The sequence below is a fragment of the Dama dama genome, chromosome Y (genome assembly GCF_033118175.1).
Source record: "Dama dama isolate Ldn47 chromosome Y, ASM3311817v1, whole genome shotgun sequence".
NCBI classification, from domain to species: domain Eukaryota; kingdom Metazoa; phylum Chordata; class Mammalia; order Artiodactyla; family Cervidae; genus Dama; species Dama dama.
This window is the reverse complement of record NC_083715.1, coordinates 13,378,364-13,403,145: the sequence shown is the minus strand read 5'-3', so window position 1 is coordinate 13,403,145 and position 24,782 is coordinate 13,378,364. Positions and strand designations below refer to the sequence as shown.

The 24,782-nt window shown below is 40.1% G+C and overlaps 1 protein-coding gene across 1 annotated transcript; it reads left to right on the top strand.

Annotated features, from left to right (window-relative positions):
- The first annotated feature begins 8,198 nt into the window (after positions 1-8,198).
- LOC133053598 (eukaryotic translation initiation factor 1A, Y-chromosomal-like) lies at positions 8,199-22,946 on the top strand. Its single transcript, XM_061138151.1, has 6 exons — positions 8,199-8,214; positions 10,014-10,097; positions 16,989-17,092; positions 18,057-18,107; positions 21,883-21,964; positions 22,852-22,946. The coding sequence occupies exons 1-6, from the start codon at positions 8,199-8,201 to the stop codon at positions 22,944-22,946; spliced, it is 432 nt and encodes a 143-aa protein (XP_060994134.1).
- Positions 22,947-24,782: the final 1,836 nt, after the last annotated feature.

The window sequence follows — 24,782 nt, the reverse complement described above, 5'->3', positions numbered from 1 at the left end:
ACTATGACAACCATGAAGGATAAATAAGTAGATGATCCTTTACAGATAAAATATATTTCGCTCTCAAAAGTCATATGTGGTGTAACCAGATAGTGGTGAATTTGGTGAGTAATAGAATCAAACTGTACGTGTGAAAATCTACTTCCATAAGTAAATTCTATGGACTAAGACTTTCGTAATTTTTTTCCCCTTAGCTGAGATAAGGGAAAGGAAGGAACAGCCACTGAAAAATACAGGAAAGTGTTGCACTCAATATATTTTGGCCTTGCTTTATGTCACTGGTGTATTTGTGTGTGTGTTTTACGGCAATTTTAGATACTCTCCTTGCTTTTAAACAGTGTGATTTGAAAGTATCCTCTGTAGTCAGAAGAAATGAAGTTCAGGGCTAGTTTAATGACCTCAATGGAACTTTACTGGTGTGTAGAGAGAGACCACTCATCAAGTAATTTCTGAAACTTATTTCTTTGGAGAATTTATAGGAATACACATTTAGATGGTTTCTGTAATATAAAAAAGCAGAGTCAACCTTCAGCTGGTTTCATTTCACTTTGTTAGAGTTTTCTTTCCCAAGATTATAAAGCGAGGGTGTATATAATTAATCGCAAGAAGAAGGCTCACCAATGTGATTTTGGTGCTTAATCTATGGACTTCCTGAACAGTCATATGCTGAATGTATTTGGGATGGAGGACTGGTTTTCATACTCTGAAGAAACAAACTTGAGAAGTTGACTTCATGGATAATCAAAACTTCCTGGTTATTTAGGCTTTGTACATATCGGTCTTCAACCCTTTGCCAAAAATACCAGAATCTTCACACATGACATAGTGCAAAACTTGTCTGTGGACTTTCCCAAAGACATATGGGCCTGTCCAGAGATTTAATCGACACTCAGATTATGTTTGCTAGTTGTCATGGCCTGATTGTTTTAGGCTTGTTTGGTGTTTGCTTTTTGTTTTTATTTTCCTAAAACTTGTGTACTGATGCCCTAACCCCAGAAGATGATAATACTGGGGCCAGGCCCTCTGGGGTGTCATTATGCCACCACAGAGGAACTCATAGGAAATCAATCTCTGCTCTTAGCAAGCTAACCTCAGTGACAGAACTCAGAGCTTGCAAATCAGAGGAGGATTTTCACCAGAACCCTAACCCTACCAGCACACTGATCCTAGACTTCCCATATCTGGAACCGAAACGTTTGGTTGTTGAGAAGCCAGTTTGTAGTATTTCGATGTAAGAACTTGAATAAAGGGAAACACTGGTGATGGCACTTTTTTTTTTTTTTTGCCATTTAGTAACTGAGGCCTAGTGTTTCATCTTGAGTTGCTTATGTGCAGTTTTCCATGGAAGAATTCTTTTGATACATGTCATATAGAAATTGTATAGGTAAATTGGACTCTGTGGGAGAAGGTGAGGGTGGGATGTTCTGAGAGAATAGCACTGAAACAAGTATACTCTGAAGTGTGAAACAGATCACCAGCCCAGGTTGGATGCATGAGACAAGTGCTCAGGGATGGTGCACTGGGAAGACCCAGAGGGATCGGATGGGGAGGGAAGTGGGTGGGGGGATCAGGATGGGGTACACATGTAAATCCATGGCTGATCCATGTCAAAGTATGGCTAAAACCACTACAATGGTGTAAAGTAATTAGCCTCCAACTAATAAAATAAATGAACAAAAAAAGAAATTGTATGGGTAAATTTTTATCGGGCCTAGGAAATTTATTCACAGTTGACTGTCCCATATTAATTGCTGCTTAAAGGTGAATGATCTTTTTTGTTTCCTCTCCAGTCACTTGAAACATTCTATAAGATGCCCTGGAGGTGAAAACAAAGTAGTATTTTAATGGACAGTTAAAATATTGACAGTTCCATTTTGTGGGATTTTCGAGTGTGGGAACACAGTTCTTGGCATGGTAATTTGACACTACCCTCTTTCCAATCAGACATTTTTACAAAGGTTTAGAAAATATGCTGGACCATGAACTCCCAACACTGCAATTTCAGAAAGCAACCTTTTCAGTTTTAACAATTATTTTGATGGGAGGATATTAAATTTACAGTATTGGGGTGGTTTTTGCCTTACATCAACAAGAGTCAGTCACCAATGTACACGTGATCCCGCCTCCAGAACCCTCCTCCCACCTCACTCCCCAGAGAGCCTATTGCTCTTTGTTGTCCCGGAGCACAGGCTTTGGGTGCCCTGCATCATGCACTGAACTGGCACCAGTCATCTGTTTGTATGGTAATGGGCATGGATCAATACTATTCTCTCAAATCATCCCACCATTGCCCTGTCCCACAGAGTCCAAAAGTCTGTTCTTTCTATCTCTGTCTTCTGTTGCCCTGCATGTAGGATCACTGTGACCATCTCTCTAAATTGCATACTTACGCATGACTATACAGTATTTGTATTTCTCCTTCTTACTTTATTTTACTCTGTAGAACAGGCTCCTGTTTCACCCACCTCATGAGAACTAACTTAACTACATTCCTTTTCACAGCTGAGTAATAGTCCAGTGTGTATATATTCCACAACTTCCGGATCCATTCATCTGCAGTGGATATCTAGGTTGTTTCCATGCCCTAGCTATTGTAAACTGTGGTGTGATGAATATTGAGGTACATGTGTCTCTTTCAGTTCTGCTTTCCCTGGGGTGTGTGCAAGCAGTGGGATTGCTGGGTCAAACGGCAGTTCTGTTTCCAGGTTTTTAAGATCTCATAACGGTTTATTGTGGCGCTACCAGTTTGCATCTCTACTAAAAGTGTAAGGTTACCTTTTCACTTGTCCAGCATTTCTTGCTTGAGGCGTTTGTGTGATGGTCATTGTGACCAGCGTAAGATGACACCTCATTGTGGTTTTGACTTACCTCTCTCTGATAACTGATGTTGTGCATCTTTGGTGTGCTCATTCATCATCTCTATATCTTCTCTAGAGAAATGTTTGGTTAGTTCTTTTGCCCACTTTCTGATTGATTCTTTGTTTTTCTGGTATTGAGCTGCAGGAGCTGCTTGTATATGTGGGAGATCATGTCTTGGGCAGTTGTTTGATGTGCTGCAATTTTCTCCCATTCTGAAAGCTGTCTTTCCACCTTTGTTTTAGTGTCCTTCACTGTGCAGAAGCTTAGAAGTTTAAGTAGGTTCCTTTTGTTTGTTTTAATTTCCATTATTCTGGGAGGTGGGTCATAGAGGATCTTGCTGTCATTTCCGTCGGAAAGTGTTCTGCCTATGTTGTCCTCTAAGAGTTTTATAATTTCTGGTCTTCCGCTTCGGTCTTTAATGCATCTTGCATTTGTTTTTGTCTGTGGGTTTAGAAGGGAATGAACGTCTCATTCTTTGCATGTGATTGACCCGTTTTCTCAGCACCGCTTGTCCAAGAGGCTGTCTTTTCTCTGTTGTATATTTTTGTCTCCTCTGTCAAAGATAAGGTGGCTGTGGGTGTGTGGCTTCACCTCTGGACTTCCTATTTTGTTCCATTGGTCTGAATTTCTGTCTTTGGGCCAGTACCTTGCTGTCTGGATGACTGTAGCTTTGTAATATAGTTCTGAAGTCAGGAAGGCCAGGTCCTCCATTTCCATTGTTTCTGAAGATTGCTTTGCTCATTGGAGGTCTTTTGTGTTTCCACACACATTGTGAAATTATTTGTTCTGGGTCAGTGAAACACACCATTGGTGGTTGGATAGGGATTCCACGGTTGAATCTAAGAGTACCAATGGTGACTGAATGTACCAACAGATCACGTTGGGTTGTATACTGATTGTCACTGTATTGATTTTTCCGATCCAAGAACATGGTACAGTTCTTCATCTATTTGTGCCATGTTTGATTTCTTTCAACATGGGTTTTGAGTTTTCTCTACCAGATCCTTGGTTTCTTTTTAGGGAAATATATTCCTAAATATTTTATTCTCTTCATTGGATACTGAATGGGATTCTTTCTTTAAGTTCTCGTTCTCATTTTTCATTGTTAATGTATAGGAATGCAAGGGATTCCTGAGTATTAACCTTGTATCCTGCAACTGTTCTATTCCTTGATTAGCTCAAGTAATTTTCTGCAGGCATCCTTAGTGTTCTCTTTGGAGGGTCATGACATCTGCTAACAGTTAGAGGTGTGTTTTTCTTTTTTTTTTCTTTTTTGTTCCCTCCCCAATCTGTATTCCTTTTACTTCTTTTTTCTCTGATTGCTGTTGCTAGGACTAATTTAAAAACTAATTCTAATGTGTTCTCATCTCAGAAAAGCTTACTGATGAAATTAGGGAGCACTGAGAAATGTCAGTTCTACCAGATTCCCACAATAAAATCAGTAAGAACATTAGGAGTTAGGGGCAAGGTTTTTTGGGGGGAAGGCAAAAACTGTTTAATTCTTTAGATAAATATGTCATAATCAAAGTAATCTGGAATACTTTAGTCTCTCCTTCAGTTTCAGAAGATTCTACAGCCCCAAGAGTAATGCAGGGCTTTGCAAGTGAAACCCTGAAACTCACCAAGAGCTCACCAAACTCTAGCAGGGCACGTTAGAGAAGAGGTGTTAATGTGCTCTTCAAATTTGTGAGCTTTATAACCAAATTAAAGAAAGGCAAAAAGAGCTTCAAGATGATAGTGCTAAAGAGCCTGCTGAAACAAATGCAGTACACATGAATGGTAAACATGGTTAGGGCAGAGGAAGCATGAATTCTATTAACGGAAAATATGTTAAAATTTTCTTAGTGTCTGTGTAGACGGAGAAGTCTCCTCAGAAATTATAACAAGGAAAACGTATATCATCTTTTAGAAAATAAAAAAAGAAAGTCCAGGTGGCTTCAAAGGAAATATAAAGAGAATATGTTCATAGCTGCAGAACAGAGAGCTTAGGGGCTAAAGGGGATGAATATATGAATTATTTTATATGTGTGTGTATATATATGAATTACATGAGTGACATGATGATTCCTAGGTTTAGATATTCAAAACACAAATTAGAACACTGATTCTTGGGATGTCCTGACCTCTTCTCCTGGTGGAACTATTGCCCATTTTTATTTTCTGATAAATTCATACTAATGAGTATTATTTCATCATGTGTGGAAGAATACCTATTTTATGTCTTTTCAACATTAAAGAATATTTGCTTGTTACTATGTATATATAACTACACTTCTATTTTCCACAGGCTCAGTCTTTCTCTAAGGTTTCAGTTTTTGTATCAGTATTATTTTTTTAAGTTGTATTCATTTTTTCTTTGCAGTGCCTAGTCTTCATTGCTGCCCAAGGGCTTTCTCTAGCTGTGGCAAGTGAGGCACAGCCTTCTTCATGTGGTGGCTTCTCTTGTTGCAGAGCACTGGCTCTATTTCCAGCACATGAGCTCATTTGTTGGGGGGCATGGACTCCTTAGTTGTGACCCATGAGCCTAGTTACTCTTCAGCAGGTGGAATTTTCCCAGACCAGCAATATAACCCACATCCCCTGCATGGAGAAGTGACTCTAAGATACTGGATCACTAAGGAAGTCCTGAACAAGCCCAGTCTTGACAGAAGTTTGATCTAGCATACATGAAAGACAAGATAAAGAATCCACCTGCCAATGTAGGTGACCCAGGGTTAGGAAAACCTTGGGTGGGGAAGATAGATCCTCTGGAGAAGGGAATGGCAACCCACTTCATTATTCTTGTGTGGGAAATCCAAGGGACAGAGGAGCCTGGTGGTGTATGGTCCATGGAGGTAAAAATGAGGTGGACTTGACTTAGTGACTAATTACCACCACTACTATCAACATGTGGCTTTTAGGGGGGACAAGTTGACAGCTTTGTTCAAATGACTTTGGATGGAACGTCTGAAAAGTGGTCACTGCTTTTGGTTATTAAAGCTATCAGTAACTCAAAGACACTCCTGTACTATTGACTGGAAAAGCAAAATCCTTTATAATACTGTCTGTGTAGTTTTATAGTGTACTGGAAGATAATTCAGTCAGTCATTTATATGCACGTATGTAGTTCTCTTTGGAGGTCATGTCTTACAACTGCAGCTGATAGCAGTTTTGCTCTTGCTTTGGTACTGATCTTGAATTCCACATTGCTTCATTGGTGAAAGCAGCATGTCACTAGGAATATGTTGTTTGTTTAATCTTTTAACATATTCTACCAGAACAACTTGCCTCTGAAAGGGGAACAGACACTCCAGTTGTCCTAGGGTTCTATAGACAAGAGAGGAGTAAAAGTTCATTGCTTTTTGAATTTTTTTCAGGGTCAAATACACTTTCTTAGTCAGACCTCCATATATCAAGCTTTTCAAGCACTTTTCTTACAAAAATAAATTTTGGTTTCTAGTATGCTTAGTTTTGCAGTTGTGTCTGATTCTTTGTGACATCATAGACACTTGTCCGTCAAGCTCCTGTGTCCACAGGTAGTCTCCAGGCCAGAATACTGGAGTGGGTTGCTCCGCCCTCTTCGAGGGATCTGCCCAACCCAGGGGCGGAAGACAGGTTGGCCGCATTGCAGTCAGATCGTTTCCCATCTGAGCCATGAAGGAAGCACAAGAATACTGGAGTGGGTAGCCTATGCCTCCTCCAGAGGATCTTTCAACCTTGGGAAACAAACTGGGGTGTCCTGCCATTGCAGTGGATTCTTTACTGGTTGAGCTACCAGGGAAGCCCTCAATTCTGCTAAAAAGTATCAATTGTCAATCCTTGCTATGTGGGCTCATTGATTATAGGGCATGATTGAAGGAAACCAACTTTCCATACACCGTTTTGACCTTGAGGCAAAACAAAAAGCAAAAGTGAGGGAAATCATAGTATTGTTGATAAAATATCAATAAATAATTAATGGTATAAATAGAAAATCATAAGTTCAGGAAACTTGAAGACCACAGGCTGGAAATGGTCTTTCACACAGTTTTGAGAGGAGGCTTAGAGGCAGACGCAGGGGCAGAGCCAGTACATATACAACCTTCTTTAATGCAGAAACTATATGTAGTGAAACACATAACTTGCGAAAACATTCCTGGTAATCACAAAGAAAAAAAAAAAAACACGCCAAACAAACAGGGATTGAAAGCAAGAGATTGTAGCGTTTCTCTAGGCAAGCATGTGGAATCACTAAAGTTTCCATTCCCATATTCATCTTAACCATCTAGGGACCCATAGACCCAAGCACAGAAATGCTTCATCTTGTTTTTCCCATCTGGAGTTTCTCAAGCATGCACTGCTGATGGACAACTGCAGTAGATTTTGACGTCTTTCCTTAAGTCGATCAAGAGTGACTTTTCTTTAGTGGTTAAAGCACATGGACAATAGTGGTTTCTCACGTCAAAAGGTAGGGCGTCTTGCATAAATTAGTTCAAGTGAAGTAACACGTAGTCCCGAATGTTTCCTCATACTTAAAATAGGTGAAACTATCCATCACTTCCATCACTATGAAAAACAATCCTGAACATTTTATTTCTGAAGAGAGAGTTTTTGATATTTCTAAATTTTATTCTTTATCCATTTTTTTGTTTGTTTACACTAACTTTAAACTTTATTCTACCCATCTGACACTGGATACGACATCTGGATACACCAATCTTGGTGGACCTAAGAGCGGGGTCTGTAATGATCCTGGGCTCAATCTTTTGAGAGACATCTATACCCTTTCTCTTTAATTCTTCCACCAATGTACTATGTACCATATTTCTAACAGAAGCCTCCTGGTGGAATTTGTTTCTCCAAGAAGGAAGACAACACATACAATTCAAACAAAGAAACGATCAGAGAGCAAATGGTCAAGAGCACTTATTACAAAATAGCAAAAGTCTACTCAGTAGTTTGAGTCAGCTCAAGCGGTTTCTATTTGGGGAAATGCATGCGGTCTCCACTATATTGACACATCTCGCTCAGCACAGTGTTCTCCAAAAATCTATACCTGTCTACTGCAATCTGTCACAGCGTCCCTCACATTGTTGAGTGCCAGGAAGTCAGTGGGTTTGGACTACACGTGCTCCGTAGAGCGGAAGAGACTGTGCCTGGAGGATAGGCCCATAGCGTCAGAGGCGGGGAAAGTGACGTTAACCACGTGACACTGGCTGGGTCGCCATTTTGCTGCCGCTAGCCGTGGCTGCACTCCGATTTCTCGCGCGAGTTCTCAAGTCGGAGTGTGTAGGTTAGCTCCTTGGAAACCTCGGAGGATTACCCGCCAGCGGCAGCGGCACCGGAAGCTGCTTGGAAACAGTGAGCCTGCCGTTGCAGCTATGCCCAAGAATAAAGGTAATGACTCGGCTTCCCGGCACCAGGGTCTGCTCTGCCGCGGTCAGTGGTAGTTTCTCCGTCGTGTGGTTGGCTGAGGTCTTTGAGCGGACTCCACAGTCCACAGAGGAGCTAGGAAGCGGCTCCTGCTTCCTCCCGCTCTGTAGACATAGCGGGATAATTTCCTCTCCGCTTTTGTCAGTTTTACACGGAGCTGAAAATACGATTAGTTTTGGATTCATGCCAGTTTAACTGCAGGCCGGTAGTAAACAGGCAGAAGGCTACTTTCGGGCAGATGAGGCTTCGTCCCTGAGGCCTTCATCCCTTCCGAAGACTCTCCCTTAGCTGTTGTTTGTGACACACTGATTCTCTCTTTGGGTCTAGTAAATACTTGTCAGTAGTTTACTTTGTGCACGGTTGACTACTGGTGAAAAGACTGCTTTGCAAACACGGAGGCAAAACGCTGTTGCACGTTTAGGTTCATGTCTGCCAGTTTACTTTCTTCTGCCTGTCACAAACCTTAACCTTCTTTAGAACGCACACATATCCCAACGTGTTCAGCCTTCTTATCCAGTAAAATAGATGCTGGCACTGTGTATTTCTATTTGTCTTTATTCTGAGTCAGACAGTTCACAAATAACCAGATTTGACAGTACTTCTGCTTGTAACTTCCAAAACGGTACTTCTAAGCTAACTGAAGCAGAGCCCTGGGACAGTCAGTCCTTGAATTCTCCTTTTTAGAGACCTGAGTTGTTCTTGTGTCATGTTTAATATTCTTGTAATGCCTCCTGGCAAACTGGAACTGCTAGGAGTGAGAATATCTCCTTCAGAGTAGCACCACATTTCACATTGCACGAGAGGCAAACCTCTCTTCATTATTCATTCCTGACACTTCATGTTAGCTCTCAAGGCTTCCTTAAGGTTTGCCACATTGGGTCAAATTTTTCACCTTTGAGTTCAGTGCTCTCTACATTCCCCAAACCAACTGGCATAGCCTTTCTCTAGCAAGCAAATGATTTCCTGCTAACTATCCAGGCAAACTCTAGAAACCTCTTTTTCATAATGTGTTAGGTAAATTACAAACCACTTCTACTTGTTATTTTCTAATCTATTTAATTCACTTTTAGCTTACAAATAAGTGTGCATTTGTAACAAGAGAAACAGTCCTTGTTTCCTCCTCTGTTTTTAGGAATGAAGTTTCAGATGCCCACATTGGGTTGTGTATCCTGAAGAGAATAGGACTGACTTTATGAATGCTGACTTAGTACAGCTTGGTGCTTAATAGATGTTCAATACATTTTTGTTAATGTTATCTTCAGTCCAGCCTTGGGTGGCTCCCGTCTTCCTTCTGTGGGACTTTTAAACCAGCTGCTAACGCTCATGCCAAACTGAAGACGTTTCTACATATGATTTTTCAGTTTCCATTCCTTTACAGATATATGGAGTAGTCTGGGTTTATTAATTGGAAAGTAAATTGTGGAAGAGAATGTATAGAATCCAGGTTTAATTGGAAAGCATGGATAATAAAAATGCTAATGGTTATCTCTGGTAATGTGTTATGTGTTTGATATTAGCTGTTAAGCGATTTAGAAGAACGTCATTGGCAATTGGTAAGCGGCTAATCGGTAAGCAAGTTAGGTTAAATTGTAAATCTCTTTTGAGGTCTGTTAATATTTTCCTGGTATTTAAATGATAACCTGTTTGTTCCGCTGTGTTTTTGTAAAGTTTCAAAGCTTACGTTTGTTTGTTTTACAGTTGAGTTTGTAAACTATTATACAGATGATTAGATTTCAATTTTTATTCACTTTTTAATCACTTAGGTAAAGGAGGCAGAAACAAGCGTAAGGGTAAGAAGGAGAATGAATATAAAAATAGAGACCTAGTCTTTAAAGAAGATGGACAAGGTAAGAATTCTTTACTTATACCGTTTCTAGTAATGTGAATTTCACAGTTTGATCTGATACATGTCTTAGTCATAATGCTGAGGAGTTGTCTCATAACTCCCTTGTTTTTCTTCATCTAAACGATTTTTATGTGCTTATGTGTTTTTCTTTTTGTTTGTTTTTTTTTTTTTTTTGCTGTGCTGGGCCTTCTTTACTGCGCATGGGCTTTTCTTTCGATGAGGACAGCAGGGGCTGCTCTGCAGCTGCAATGCACGAGCTTCCCATCGGGGTGCCCTCTCCACTTGTGGAGCAGAGGCTCTTGGGAGACCAGGCTTCAGTAGTTGCAGTGCATGGGCTCAGTAGTTGCAGCTTCTAGGCTGTAGAGCACAGGCGCAATAGCTGTGGCACAGGGGCTCAGTCTTTGGGAGGCATGTGAGTTCATCCTGGACCAGGGGTCAGACCAGTGTCTGCTGTATTGGCAGGTGGATTCCCTACCCCTGAGCCACGACAGAAGCCCCTCGTATCTCCATCTTTTCCCCATTTACAGTGCCCTATATTTCTCCATAATTTCTGTATTAATTTATTGTACACTATTTCTTTTCTCATGCAGGTTTACAATGTGGCATTTCTGTAAACAAGGTGTCCTGTTTTTATTCTGTGGATAACCATGGTATAAATGACAGTGAATTGTAGTGTTTGGAGCAGAGTAAGCCTGGCTGCCAACATTGAAAATCGCCTACTTTTGCACTCATTTTTCAGTAGACTATGAGAAATCCATGCCAAGACCTCAGCCCCTCAGTACTCCAATGTCACTAGTGCATGATCATATTTAATAAAGTAACAGAATAGTTGACTCTCTCTTACTTGAGTAAGTGCAGACTAAAATAAGAGTAAAATAACTGACTGAAGCACTTACTTTTTCCCCTTTCATATTTAGCTAAGCCCACAGAGGAGATGAAATATGAGTGCAACTCCCATATTTTGTTTATAACTTAGACTCACTAATTTTCAGTGCTTTCTTCTATTCTTTCTTTTGGAACATGCACATTTTCCTCCTAACATTTTGTTTGTTTGTTTGTTTGTTTGTTTCATTTATTTTATTAGTTGGAGGCTAATTACTTTACAGTATTGTAGTGGTGTTTGCCATACATTGGCATGAATCAGCCATGGATATACATGTATTCCCCCACCCCAACCCCCCCTCCCACCTCTCTCTCCACCCGATCCCTCTGGGTCTTCCCAGTGCACCAGCCCCGAGCACTTGTCTCATGCATCCAACCTGGGCTGGTGATCTGTTTGACCCTTGATAGTATACATGTTTCGATGCTGTTCTCTCAAAACATCCCACCCTCGCCTTCTCGCACAGAGTCCAAAAGCCTGTTCTGTACATCTGTGTCTCTCTTTCTGTGTTGCATGTAGGGTTATGGTTACCAGCTTTCTAAATTCCATATATATATGCATTAGTATACTGTATTGGTCTTTATCTTTCTGGCTTTCTTCACTCTGTATAATGGGCTCCAGTTTCATCCATCTCATTAGAACTGATTCAAATGAATTCTTTTTAATGGCTGAGTAATATTCCATGGTGTATATGTACCACAGCTTCCTTATCCATTCCTCTGCTGATGGACATCTGGGTTGCTTCCATGTCCTGGCTATTATAAACAGCGCTGCGATGAACACTGGGGTGCATGTGTCTCTTTGAGATCTGGTTCCCTCCGTGTGTATGTCCAGAAGTGGGATTGCTGGGTCATATGGCAGTTCTATTTCCAGTTTTTAAAGACATCTCCACACTGTTCTCCATAGCGGCTGTACTAGTTTGCATTCCCACCAGCAGTGTAAGAGGGTTCCCTTTTCTCCACACCCTCTCCAGCATTTATTGCTTGTAGACTTTTGGATAGCAGCCATCCTGACTGGCGTGTAATGGTACCTCGTTGTGGTTTTGATTTGCATTTCTCTGATAAGGAGTGATGTTGTGCATCTTCTCATGTGTTTGTTAGCCATCTGTATGTCTTCTTTGGAGAAATGTCTGTTTAGTTCTTTGGCCCATTTGTTGATTGGGTCATTTATTTTTCTGGAATTGAGCTGCAGGAGCTGCTTGTATATTTCTGAGATTAATCCTTTGTCTGTTGCTTCGTTTGCTATTATTTTCTCCCAATCTGAGGGCTGTCTTTTCACCTTGCTGATAGTTTCCTTTGTTGTGCAAAAGCTTTTAAGTTTCATTAGGTCCCGTTTGTTTCTTTTTGCTTTTATTTCCAATATTCTGGGAGGTGGGTCATAGAGGATCCTGCTGTAATTTATGTCGGAGCGTGTTTTGCCTATGTTCTCCTCTGGGAGTTTTATAGTTTCTGGTCTTACATTTAGATCCTTACTGCATTGGAGTTTAGTTTTGTGTATGGTGTTAGAAGGTGTTCTCGTTTCATTCTTTTACAAGTGGTTGACCAGTTTTCCCAGCACCACTTGTTAAAAGAGGTTGTCTTTTTTCCACTGTATATTCTTGCCTCCTTTGTCAAAGTCCTCCTAACATATTAAACTTTCTTCTAGGTGGGTCTCGTTACATACAGTTATGGGCTTTAGCCCTAAATATTCCATCTCGTAAGAGCGAAGCCTTTCTCCTATGTAACTCCAGTAGCATGGTCACAGGAAATTTAACCTTAGCATTATACTGTCACTTGGTAGGTACTCGGTTCTAGCCCCAGTGCTTGCGCTTAGTCACATCTGACTCTTTTGAGATCTCGGGGACTGTAGCCCACCTGGCTCCTGTGTCCACAGGATTCTCCAGGCAAGAATACTGGAGTATGTTGCCATTTGCTTCTCCACAGGCTCATCCTGGCCCGGAAGTCTAGTGTGTTGTCTCCTTTGTCTCTTGCGTTTGCAGGTGGATTCTTCATGGCTGAGCCACTGGGCAAACCCCTGTTCAGGAATAGCCAGGAGCCATATGTGGATGTTGAAATGAATTGAAGTTAGCATATTGTTCAGTTCTTGTGCATACCTTTCTCTCAATTGAAAATTCTATTCTCTGTTGTTGAGCTGGTGTATATATAACCACCATAAACATTTGTCCATTTGTTTCAGTCATTTCCAGCACTTCATAACAAAGCCATGTAGTTATTCCTGCATAGTGCAAGTCACTAAACACACACACACACACACACACACACACACGCTCAGGAACAAACACAAATATTTTTATTGATTATTTGAAACATGATGTGTTTCTAAAGATAATCTGGTCTTTGACCTTCATATTTTTTCCTTACGTTAGAAGTGTGTTTCAGGGCCAGTCTTTAAATTATCATTATCTTTTCTTTGTTCTTTTCTCCTGTGTAGCAGCCCTGAGTACTAAGCTGGGTTCATGGCCTGTGATGCAAGGGACTGTCCATAGTTGGAATCCCATTTACCTTTCAGGATAATGACAGATGAGACAAGAATCTCTTTGGGGGAGTTGTTTCTCAGTCACTAAGCCATGTCTCTGACCCTTGCGGGACCCCGTGAACGGCAGTACACCTGGGTTCCCTGTCCTTACCATACCCTTGCGTTTGCTCAGACTCATATCCCTTGAATCCTGTCATACCATCCAACCATCTCATCTTCTGTTGTCCTGTTCCCTTCCCCTCCTGCTTTCCCTCCCACATCAGGGTCTTCTCCTTGCAGTCGACTCTTTGCATCAGGTGGCCAAAGTATTGGAGCTTCAGCAGCAGTCCTTGCAGTGAATATTCAGGGTTGATCTCCTTTAGGATTGACTGATTTGATTTCCTTGCTGCCCAAGGGACTCTGAAGAGTCTTCTCCAGCGCTACAGTTGATACACTTCAACTCTTTGGCGTTCAGCCCTCTTCATGGTCCCAACTCTCACATCCATACATGACTACTGGAAGAACTAGAGCTTTGACGGTACAGAGCGTTGTCATCAAAGTAATATCTCTGCCTTTTAACATGCTGTCTAGAGTTGTCATCGCTTTTCTTCCAAGGAGCAGTTCAGTTCAGTTCAGTCGCTCAGTCATTTCCAACTCTTTGCAACGCCGTGGACTGCAGCAAGCCAGGCCTCCCTGTCCATCAGCAACTCCTGGAGTTTAGCCAGACTCATGTCCCTTGAGTCAGTGATGCCATCCAACCAGCTCATCCTCTCTTGTTCCCTTCTCCTCCCGTCCTCAATCTTTGCCAGCATCAGGGTCTTTTCAAAAGAGTCAACTCATCACATCAGGTGGCCAAAGTATTGGAGTTTCAGCTTCAAGATCAGTCCTTCCAATGAACACCCAGGACCGATCTCCTTTAGTATGGACTGGTTGGATCTCCTTGCAGTCCAAGGGACTCTCAAGAGTCTCCTCCAACACCACAGTTCAAGAGCATCAGTTCCTCAGCACTCAGCTTTCTTTACCGTCCTGTCTCACACATCCATACATGACTGCTGGAAAAACCATAGCCTTTGCCTAGATGCACCTTTGTTGGCAAAGGAATGTCTCTGCTTTTCAATATGCTGTATAGTTTGGTTGTAACTTTCCATCCAAGCGTCTTTTTATGTCATGCTTACGGTCACCATCTGCAGTGGCTTTCAAGGCCCCGAAACTAAAGTCAGCCACTGTTTCCACTCTTCCTTATGTATTTGCCATGAAGTGACGGCACCACATGCCATGCTCTTTGTTTTCTGAATGTTTAGCTTTAAGCCAACTTTTTCCCTCTCTTCTTTCACTCTCATAAAGAGGATCTTTCCTCAAGGGTGCTGTCATCTGCGTATCTGAGATTATTGAATTTTTTGCCGGCAGTCTTGATTCCACCTTGTGCTTCATCCAGCCCAGCATTTCTCGTGATGTATTCTGCATAGAAGTTAAATAGGCAGGTTGACAATGTGCAGCCTAGATATGCTCCTTTTCCTACTTGGAACCAGTCTGTTGTTCCACATCCACCAGTAACTGTTGCTTCCTGACTTGCATACAGATTTCTCAAGAGGCAGGTCAGGTGGGCTGGTATTCCCAACGTTTTTGAATTGTGCACAGTTTATTGTGATCCGCACAGTCAAAGGCTCTGGCATAGTCAGTAAAGCAGAAATAGATGTTCTTCTGGAACTCTCTTGCTTTTTCCATGATCCAGTGGATGTTGGCAATTTGATCTCCGTTCCTCTGCCTTTAGAAAACCAGCTTTGAACATCTGGAAGTTCACAGTTCATGTATTGTTGAAGCCTGGCTTGGAGAATTTTGAGCATTACTTTGCCAGCTTATGAGATGAGTACAGCAGTGCGGTACTTTGAGAGGTTTTGGCGTTGCCTTTCTTTGGGATTGGAAAGAAAACTGACTTTTCCTGTCCCCTTGACCCTGCTGAGTATTCCAAATTTGCTGGCACATTGACTGCAGCACTTTCACAGCATCATCTTTGAGGATTTGAAATAGCTCAGCTGGAAATCCATCACCTCCACTAGCTTTGTCTGTAGTGATACTTCTAAGACCCGCTTGATTTCACGTTCCAAGATGTCTGGCTCCAGGTGAGTGATCACTCCTTGGTGATTATCTGGGTCGGGCAGATCATTTTTGTGCACTTCTGTGTATTCTTGCCACCTCTTCTTAATATCTTCTGCTTCTGTTAAGTCCATACCATTTCTGCCTTTTCTGGAGCCCATCTTTGCATGACACGTTCCCTTGGTATCTCTAATTGTCCTGAAGAAATCTTTTCCATTCTTTTATTTTCCACTCTTTGCTTGCACTGGTCGCCAAGGAAGGCTTTCTTATCTCTCCTTGCCATTCTTTGGAACTCTGCATTCAAATGGGTATGTCTTTCCTTTACTCCTTTGCTTTTCACTTCCCTTCTTTTCATAGCTGTTTGTAAGGCCTCCTCGAGAGCCATCTTGCATTTTTTGCATTTCTTTTTCTTGGGGTTGGTCTTGCTCCCTGTCTCCTGTACAGTGTCACGAACCTCTGTCTGTAGTTCATCTGGCACTCTGTCTATCAGATCTAGTTCCTTAAATCTATTTCTCGCTTCCACGGTATAATCATCAGGGACTTTATTTATATCCTACCTGAAAGGTCCAGGAGCAGTCGCCTTTAATATCGTGGCTGCAGTGGCTGTCACTTTGATGTTTGTCCTTAGTAAACCTTTAGTAATGTACCTGCTTTATATTAACTGCCTGTTTCTTTCTCTATTCTGATGCCTGCGTTTGTCATTTAAAGTCAAGAAGACGTCATCCCCTGCTGGCTAATGCTTATGTCAGTGTCTTCAACTGACAGTAGAATCTGGTGGCCTCTTGACTATGCTTAGATAGAATTGTCTTTAAGCATTTGACGCTTTATCTTGAAATACTCTATTAAGGACTTTAGAATAAGCATCAGTGTGTCCTCAAGCAAATGTTCGTTAGTGATCAGCCTGCTGTTGATTATCAGTAGAGTTAATGAGGGAAAGGAGAGGCAAGATTTTGCAAATATGCAGCGTGAGAGGTTGCTAAGCCAGCATGTAGGGCGCAGTCTGAAGTGAGCCACTTTGGTGTGCAGAGGTGGAGCATGCAGTCGTGAAGACAAAGACTGAACTGATTTTCTCAAATTAGTGGATGACTTAAATATACCCAGTAGCGATAGCTTTTCGTGGAAATAACGTTTGTGATTTTGGATTAACTGCTTCACTTTTGTCAACTTTTACTTGCTCAGAAAACAAGAGGATAAGTGCATCAGTTTAGCTGAATGAGACTGTAGCCGTTGCTTGAGAGCCTAAGAGTTCTCCCATTTTTGTGGATAACATTAATATATGTCCCCTGAGACAGCTCTCATTTGTTGTCATACTTGAACCTTTTGTTCTGTTTTAAATTATGGTTTGGTCTAAAGTTAGCACTCACAGGGAAGTTACCAACTTAATCACAAGTGTTGCATTTTTAGGAAAACTGGACAGTATGTTACGGTTTTGTTTTTCTTTTTTCTTTTTTGCCCCTTCCTAAGAGTATGCCCAGGTAACCAAAATGTTGGGAAATGCACGGTTGGAAGCAGTGTGCTTTGACGGTGTGACAAGGATATGTCATATCCGAGGAAGCTTGAGAAAAAAGGTCAGTGTGGAGGTATAATTTCCTTTAGTCCAAAGCTTACCTTTAAAACATTTATCTGTGCTTCCAAGTGACTGAATTTGGTGAATTCTTGAAGACTTCAAGAATAGTGATTTATATGGCAATATAAACGCATAAAATTAGAAAATGCTTGATAACTTTAATACTAGGACTTAGATTTAGAAAGAATGATTTGTGACACCTAGACTGGACTTATGCCAGAAATGTTTGCCCTTGCGGAAACAGACAGAGTCAGTGTATGAACCAAATGGAAATGGTAAGCCGTGAAAGAAAGAAAGAAAGAAAGCAAGAAGAATAAAACACCTGAAGATTATTTTTCAGACAACAGAAGTCTAATTGTTAACTAAACCTAACGTTTGGTCCTGGGTAAGACTTTGCTTTGTGGGAACAGCTGTATGTGTTGTTAGGAACATTTGAAATTGGAACATGGTAGAGCATCTTATTTAGTAATTTTGGCACGTTGATTGACCATATTGTTTAAAAGTTCCTTCAACCCTACTTTTTTGGATTAAAAATCAGTTTTGTTCTCTTGAGTCATTCTCTTCCAGGTAGTGGTTTGGGAACCTGAATTGACGTCAACTGGTAACTAGATGACTGTATTTGTGTAGATGACTTATTTTCATTTGTTGAAAAGAACTGAAAATGTCCAGAGTGATTTGTGAATAAAAGTAATTCACGTGACAAAGAACTATGCTCTTGTACATTCAGATGCTCGTAGGCATGAGCACACACACAGATAATACACACATACATGCACATGCACACACAACACACACACAGACCACACACACATACACACACACACTCATCTGTAGTTTTGCCGTAATTCATTAGTAGATATTTCTCACAGACCGAATGAATTATATTTTTTGTATTAAGTATTGCTTTACATTGAACACTATTGTTTGCATTTTACATACAATATACCATGAGTTTTCTTTTATAGGTTTGGATAAATTCTTCAGATATTATATTGGTTGGTCTTCGAGACTATCAGGTAAGAATTACGTGTAAGTGTATAATCTTGAATTTAAGAATCATTAATATCAGTATCTAGATGATGCAATAAAATGCATTTGACCTGTTCTAGCCAGTTATGAGTCTCATCTTTCTGGCATCCAAATTTGTTATGATCCACAGTGTTTAAGATGATAGGATTCTGGCTGGCTGACGGTACATGTGTTTTGTGGGAAGACTGGTTGTTTCTTTCTTTATTTTAAATATAATAAGTAATAAATATTCTCTTATAATTTTGGATAAATACTAAAGCTCATCCTTCTGTCCTTCTTTAAAGTCCAGGTGTATTCAGGCCTCTGTGCTAGGTTTTCAGTGATTCTGGTGCAGGCTGACGTTTTCAGTATTCTGCAGTAAAATGAGAAGGTATCTTCATATTTTATGATATATATTTCACAGAGCTAGATTATTCATTTTCCTTTCACTTGTCTTTTCCTTTAATTTTTGATGGCGCTGAAGCTCGTGGGATCTTAGATCCCCAGTCAGAGATTGAACCCAGAATACATCTGAGGAAGCCCTGAGTCCTTGTCATTGGACCACCAGAGGACTCCGCCCATTTTTCTTTTTAAATACTTTTGTAAACTACCCTTTGCTGAAATAGAACAGTAGCATATGAGAGTGATTTTCATTAGCATTATTACTCACTAAAAAAAAATTTAGTAATTTATGTTGGGTTCTCAGTTGCAGTTTTTAAATTTCAAGGTCTCAAATCGCAGTTTGAGAAATCACTGCTGTAAGATGATGCAATTAAGTCAGGCAAAACCTCTAATCTCCAAGGGGGGGGGCAGGTTTGGCTTGTAGGAGAAGGGTAAGACATAGACTAGGTGATTTAGAGTGTATGTTATAAATCTGAGATGAATGCTTAAAAAGCTACTTGTTAGTTGCCCGCTATGAACTCAGTGTTTGTACTAAGACTTGTGAGACAGAAGTCAAACCCATCACATGTGCCCAGTTAAATTTTAAGTGCAGTAATTCTATTATCAGGTCATGATTCTCTCTCTATTCTATTATCAAGTCATGTTTCCTGTAAATAATTACGATGTGCTGATTTGTAAATTTCAGTCTTCTGTTTCCCTGTTGATTTTTTTGGTGTGATTGTTCTATTAGTGATTAAAGCGACTTTTTTATCTCCACTAGTTTTCTTTTAAAGAATAAGTTTGTCTTGATTCTCTAGTGAAATATTCTTCACAATTAAAACCACATTATGCACACTGTTTCTTGTCTTCTTTTCACACATGCTACCCGAGGTAATGTCTCTGTTAAGTCCAGCTTGTAGGCTTTCTCAGTCATGCTTTGTATTGCCTACGTATTTTCTGGTATGTGAGCGAACACATTTTCCTTTTTTTTTGTACGTCCCATGTTAGTTCTTGTTTCTGTTTTTGTTGAAAACTCAAAAGTGCAAATATAACATGGTGAGACGGGAGATCCGATTTCTTCTCCCAGGGCTTTTTTCTTGCCATTGTTTGTTGAGTGATTTCTGAAACAGATTGTGTAAGGCATGAATCTTTTCCTTGCCTGTGGCCACTGGATGCTTCTTTATAACATCACAGACAGCCCGTGTTTGAGGTTTCATTAAAAACCAGTAGGCCTCTCATCCTCTGCGTTCAGGCCCTGTGCTTGCAGTGGTATACCTTTGATACTAAGCCAGGCAACTGATAGCTCTTCATTTCAGGCTCGTGCAGAAAATCCAGGTGACTCGAAGCTGAGAGGTTAGGAGCATCCCTGAACTTTGATTAGTGTGTCTTCAGTCTTGATTCCACATATAAGTGAGGTCCTACAGTGTTTGCCTTCTCTGTGTGACTTGTTTCTCTTAGCACACTACCCTCCGGTTTCATCCTAGTTGCTCCAGATGGCAGGATTTATCTGCATTGGATGTTATCCCCTCATTGGTCATAACATTTGCAAATATTTTTACCGATCTAGTACACTGTCTTTTTGTAGTTGTTGTTGATAATTTGCTTTTCTGTGCAAAAGTGATTTAGTGTGATGTAGTTCCACTGAGTAGGTTTTGCTTGTGTTGCTTATGGCTTTGGTGTCCTATACAAAAAGCAAAGAGCAAGAGCGGCACTTGGTAGTTTTGCACTGCGTTCTCTTGCCAGTAGTTTGAGGGTTTCAGGCCTGTGTTTAAATCTCTGATCTACTTCAGGGTAATTTTAGGCAGTTTGTGGTGTAAGAAAGGCGTCCACTATATGTTAAGTATTGTTTTCCCAGTACTGTTTATTGGAGAGGATGTCTTTTCTGCACTGAGATCTTGGTTCCCTTCATGGGTTTTAATTGATTGTCTTTGAAAAATTTTATTTCTGAGTGATGAGTTTTGTCCCAAGAGTCCATATTACTGGTGAAATGCCGGAGACATATTGTTGGGACAGTTGTGTTTGGAAAGCAGGAAGTGTGTGTCCTCCAGCTTTATTCTTCCTCCAGGTTGCTTTGGTGGTTAGGATTGTGTGCGGTTCCATATGGCTTTGTCTCTGAAAATAACTGCTACTTGAATTTCTATAGGAATTGCATGGAATCTGTACATTACTTTGCGTAGTATGGACACATTACTACTATAACTGACTTTTGCATATTGATTTTATATCCTGAAACTTTACTGAATTTTTTTCCTTTGTATGTTTTTGTAATCTGGATCATCCATTTATAACCTTTCCATTTTTCATATGTGCTGAGTAAAAATATAGACTCTGTAAATGTGCATCATTTTCATGTCCATTTATTTTAGTTGAACTACATATAACCCCGGAAAGGAATGGAAAAATTGTTAGTTCCCAGTTTAATTCTTTGTTTCTCGGGCAGTGTAACCACAATTATATTAATCCTATAAGGGATTAAGGTACTGACTTTAAAGTGATAGCCACAAACAGCTCTTCTGATTTTTAATCTGCTGTGGATAATTGCAAACCCTTGTTACTGAAATCATATTGTAAAGATAATAGCAGCACCCCCACTCTGTGGAAGTATCTTAGTACGTTATTAGCTAATCTCTTCCCTACTGAGTTGCACTGAGAGTTTTAACACAATACCTACATGTTTTTTTGTGCACATTATAGTTTGAGAAGTGTTGCTTTCTACTACACTGCAGTTTTATGACTGTGATATTTTCAGTTGCCTTTCTTTAGGCCTTTTCTAGGTTAATTGTAAGCATTCAGAATTGTTTGCTCTGTCAGTGACTGGGCGTCTTTAAAATGGAGAAAAGTGAACTTTGTTAGGGCAGTACTTCACAGGCATATTTGCATCAGAAGCACACAGAAGAGCTTTATAAACACACAAGGACTTCACTCCAAGCCTGTCAGGTTTTAGGAGAATATAGGTATCTTTTTAAATCACCACAAACAATGCGAATCAGTAAGATACTCTAAGAACTGTGGGTGATAGAAAGGTTTCTCTTGGGTAACAATACCACCTTCACTTAGAACTACAGTGTTAGAGAGTGAACAAGGACAGTAGTGTCACAGCACTCCGCCCCCCCACCCCGCCCCACCGCCGTGTTTCCTTTTCGTACTTTTGATTCAGTGCATTATATACCTCATTTTCCTAGTCTATATTTTATTTGGTCATGCATGCAGACTTCATCACGAGGACTTGTGTGTGTGTGTGTGTGTGTGTGTGTGTGTGTGCGCGCGCGTGTGTGCGGATGATAGAAGGAAGGTGAGAGAATGGTGAGGTTTCACATAAGTGTGTTTATCTGAAAGTAATTTATGAGACAGCTGATGATTCTTTGCATAACCAATTTTGATCCTTCCTTGTTCTTCTCCAAGGATAACAGAGCAGATGTAATCTTAAAGTACAGTGCAGATGAAGCTAGAAGTCTGAAGGCTTATGGAGAGCTTCCAGAATATGGTAGTTATTATCAAAGATTTTACATTTCCCTGTCTTCTCATAGCATTTGCTAGTTAGTGTTTAGGTGAAGCAGTTGTTTCAGGATTCTCTCTCTCTATGTATTTTTACAAATATGCTTCAATCCTCTTTAAGTATGTGTTAAATATCAGTATATTAAGAACTTAGTAATGGATTATCTTCCTGCAGTATATTCTTTTGGTGGGGAATGAAAAATTTACGGGCTCTAGACTTATACATACGAGTTGTTAAAGGAATGCCTCTTAACAATGCTTAAGAGATTATATAGCTGGTTTCAGCTACTCGATGACAACAGTTATGGTACTGGTATTGATTTTTGTGGAGGAGTATTCAGTTTTTCTTCGTATACAGAGTACTGTTGTGGCGTTTTGTGGAGAGTGCTTTTAAAAGATATCCCTTTTATTTTTTAAAGACAAAAGTATTCCTCTAGTAAGCTTGGAAAGATGAAAATACTTCTAGTAACCAAAAAGAGGAAGTGCACTAAACGCATATTTTGAACATGATAGCAATTTTACTTACTCTATTAGAGTGCATTTTATTATCAAGTTATGTGGTTTTAAGTAAGAGTGAAGATTCTGATGACAATTAGGTCGTTTAAGAAATAGTAAGATAATTGGGAATCAGATCAATACTTACTTGGCAGTGAACTTCTTTTAGCAGTTTCATTGTGAGTTTGTTCTCTGTGATGTGTTTGCAGTTGGGAAGATTTTTCTTGGAATGAAACTGTTGAATCGAAGTTTGATTACAGGCAGTCTGTTGTACACTTCAGTGTTTTAGTAGTAATCCAGTATTGTTTCTTTAAATAGGCAATTAATCTAGTAACACCTTGATTTTATATTTTTAAGCGTATGCTCTTATTGTATTTTTAGTGGAACTTAGTGACACAGATACCTTTGAAACTGAAGATGATGATGAAATCCAGTTTAAGGACCCTGCAGCTGAGGGTGAAGACCCTGAGGTGTAAGTCAAGGCTGAACCGTGTGTGTGTATGCTTTTTAATGTTTTGTACATGAAAGTAGTCAGATCTTTTACCGTTTTAGGTCTCAGAAGGTTGAACACGTGAATATATATTGAGGCCTATGTATCCGTGAGTTTGAATATTCCTTAATATTCAGAATCCACCATGGCAACCTTTTTAAATTTTCAAAAACTTTATAGTTCTTTGGATCCTTGTTTGTTTGTCTTTTAAATCAGTTAGGTTTGACAGTGGGCACTCCATAATGAGCCTTTATTAAGCAAGGGGGTGTACAGTGATAGTATTAAGAAGTTTAGCAGACAGGTTTAAAGTGTATTGCCTCACAAGGCTGGTACATTAATAGAAATAAAGCATGTTGAAGCCAGCTTGCTGAAGCACTGGAATTTTAGTTCACTGCAAAGCATTCTTAAAATGAAGGCCTGTTTTGTTGCCCGTGTATTTAGAGGTTACATTAATTGTCCTGTATCACTCTAGGACAAAGTTTTGGTTTGGAGATTGTGGGAAATGGTTGTTTATCTTGGTAAGGAATTAGTGATGATAAGACTCTTCCATGTCTCACTGTTCTGCTATGAATGTATTTAAGTGAAAGTTTTATTGATTTGTATCTCTTGACTTTTGAGACAGGCCTATCGAGTAATTCGAATGACAGTATGGCTTATACTCTTGTAAGGCCTGTTAGACTTCTTCTTCTTTTGGTACTTCTGTGGTAAAAATGTACTGTAGAAACCAAAAGTGCAAAAACATCAATGAGTGTTTGAACACCAAGGTAGAAGTTCAGAATTCCAGGAGCACATTTTAGGAAGTTTAAACCGGATCACTGCCCTCGGAAACAGATTTCAAGATCTTTCATTTACCAACATCCTTATTAAGAGCGTTTTCAGACACTCAGAGAAATTGAATTTTAAGTGGAAGTGAGCAATCACACGTTCACCTACATTATACAGTTTACTAGTTGCTAGTCAGTCTTTCGCATCTATTGTGTTCATACCAGTCCGTACTGTACTTTGATGGATTTTCAGATCATCTAGGAAATGAAACCAAAGCACTGCCCTGGTGCCCTGGTCTAGTATTTTAAGATTTTCAGCATCCACTGTATGGATCACGGGTTCAATTCCTGGTTGGAAAAGAATGATCAGCAGCCTGCATGTCAGGGCCACAAATAACCATGAAAACCCAGGGCACTTTAAGCTTACTCACACCATGAATTAGAACAGCTGGATATGTACCTTCAATGCAGACATTTTTACCAGATTTTTTTTTTTTTTACCAGATTGTTGCAGATTTTTAAACACATGATAATACCCGACTGATGTGAAAGTGTAGTCGCTCAGTCGTGTCCGACTCTTTGCAAGCTTGTGGACTGTAGCCTACTAGGCTCCTCTGTCCATGTCAGTGGGGTTCTCCAGGCAAGAATACTGGAGTGGGTTGCCATTTCGTTCTCCAGGGGATCTCCCTGACCAAGGTATAGAAACCGGGTCTCCAGCATTGCAGGCAGACATTTTACCCTCTGAGCCACCAGGGAAGCCCAGTAATCTACTGATGTTGTACCCATTTTAAAGCACACCAGAAACAGGAGGTGAAAAAGGATTAGAAAAGTTGTGGTGCAATATCATTCAATGTTTTTTCATTTTTTCTCTTCCCAGTTTTGCTATCATTTTTCAGAGGCTCTAAAAGTTTTACATGATTTTTTTTTTTTTTTATATATTTCTGATGCTTCTGTCATTGTCTCTTATGTATTTGGAGTTACCAATTATGTAAAGGTTAAAGTGAACATCTTAAAGATGTCAGTTCAAATGTGGCTGAAGAAAAAAAGGCAGTTTTATT

Excerpts from the sequence above, each read along its gene's own strand:
- LOC133053598 (XM_061138151.1), top strand. Across the intron at positions 17,093-18,056 it reads GAGGAAGCTTGAGAAAAAAG|GTTTGGATAAATTCTTCAGA; the intron begins GTCAGTGTGGAG and ends TTTCTTTTATAG. Across the intron at positions 18,108-21,882 it reads TTGGTCTTCGAGACTATCAG|GATAACAGAGCAGATGTAAT; the intron begins GTAAGAATTACG and ends TTCTTCTCCAAG.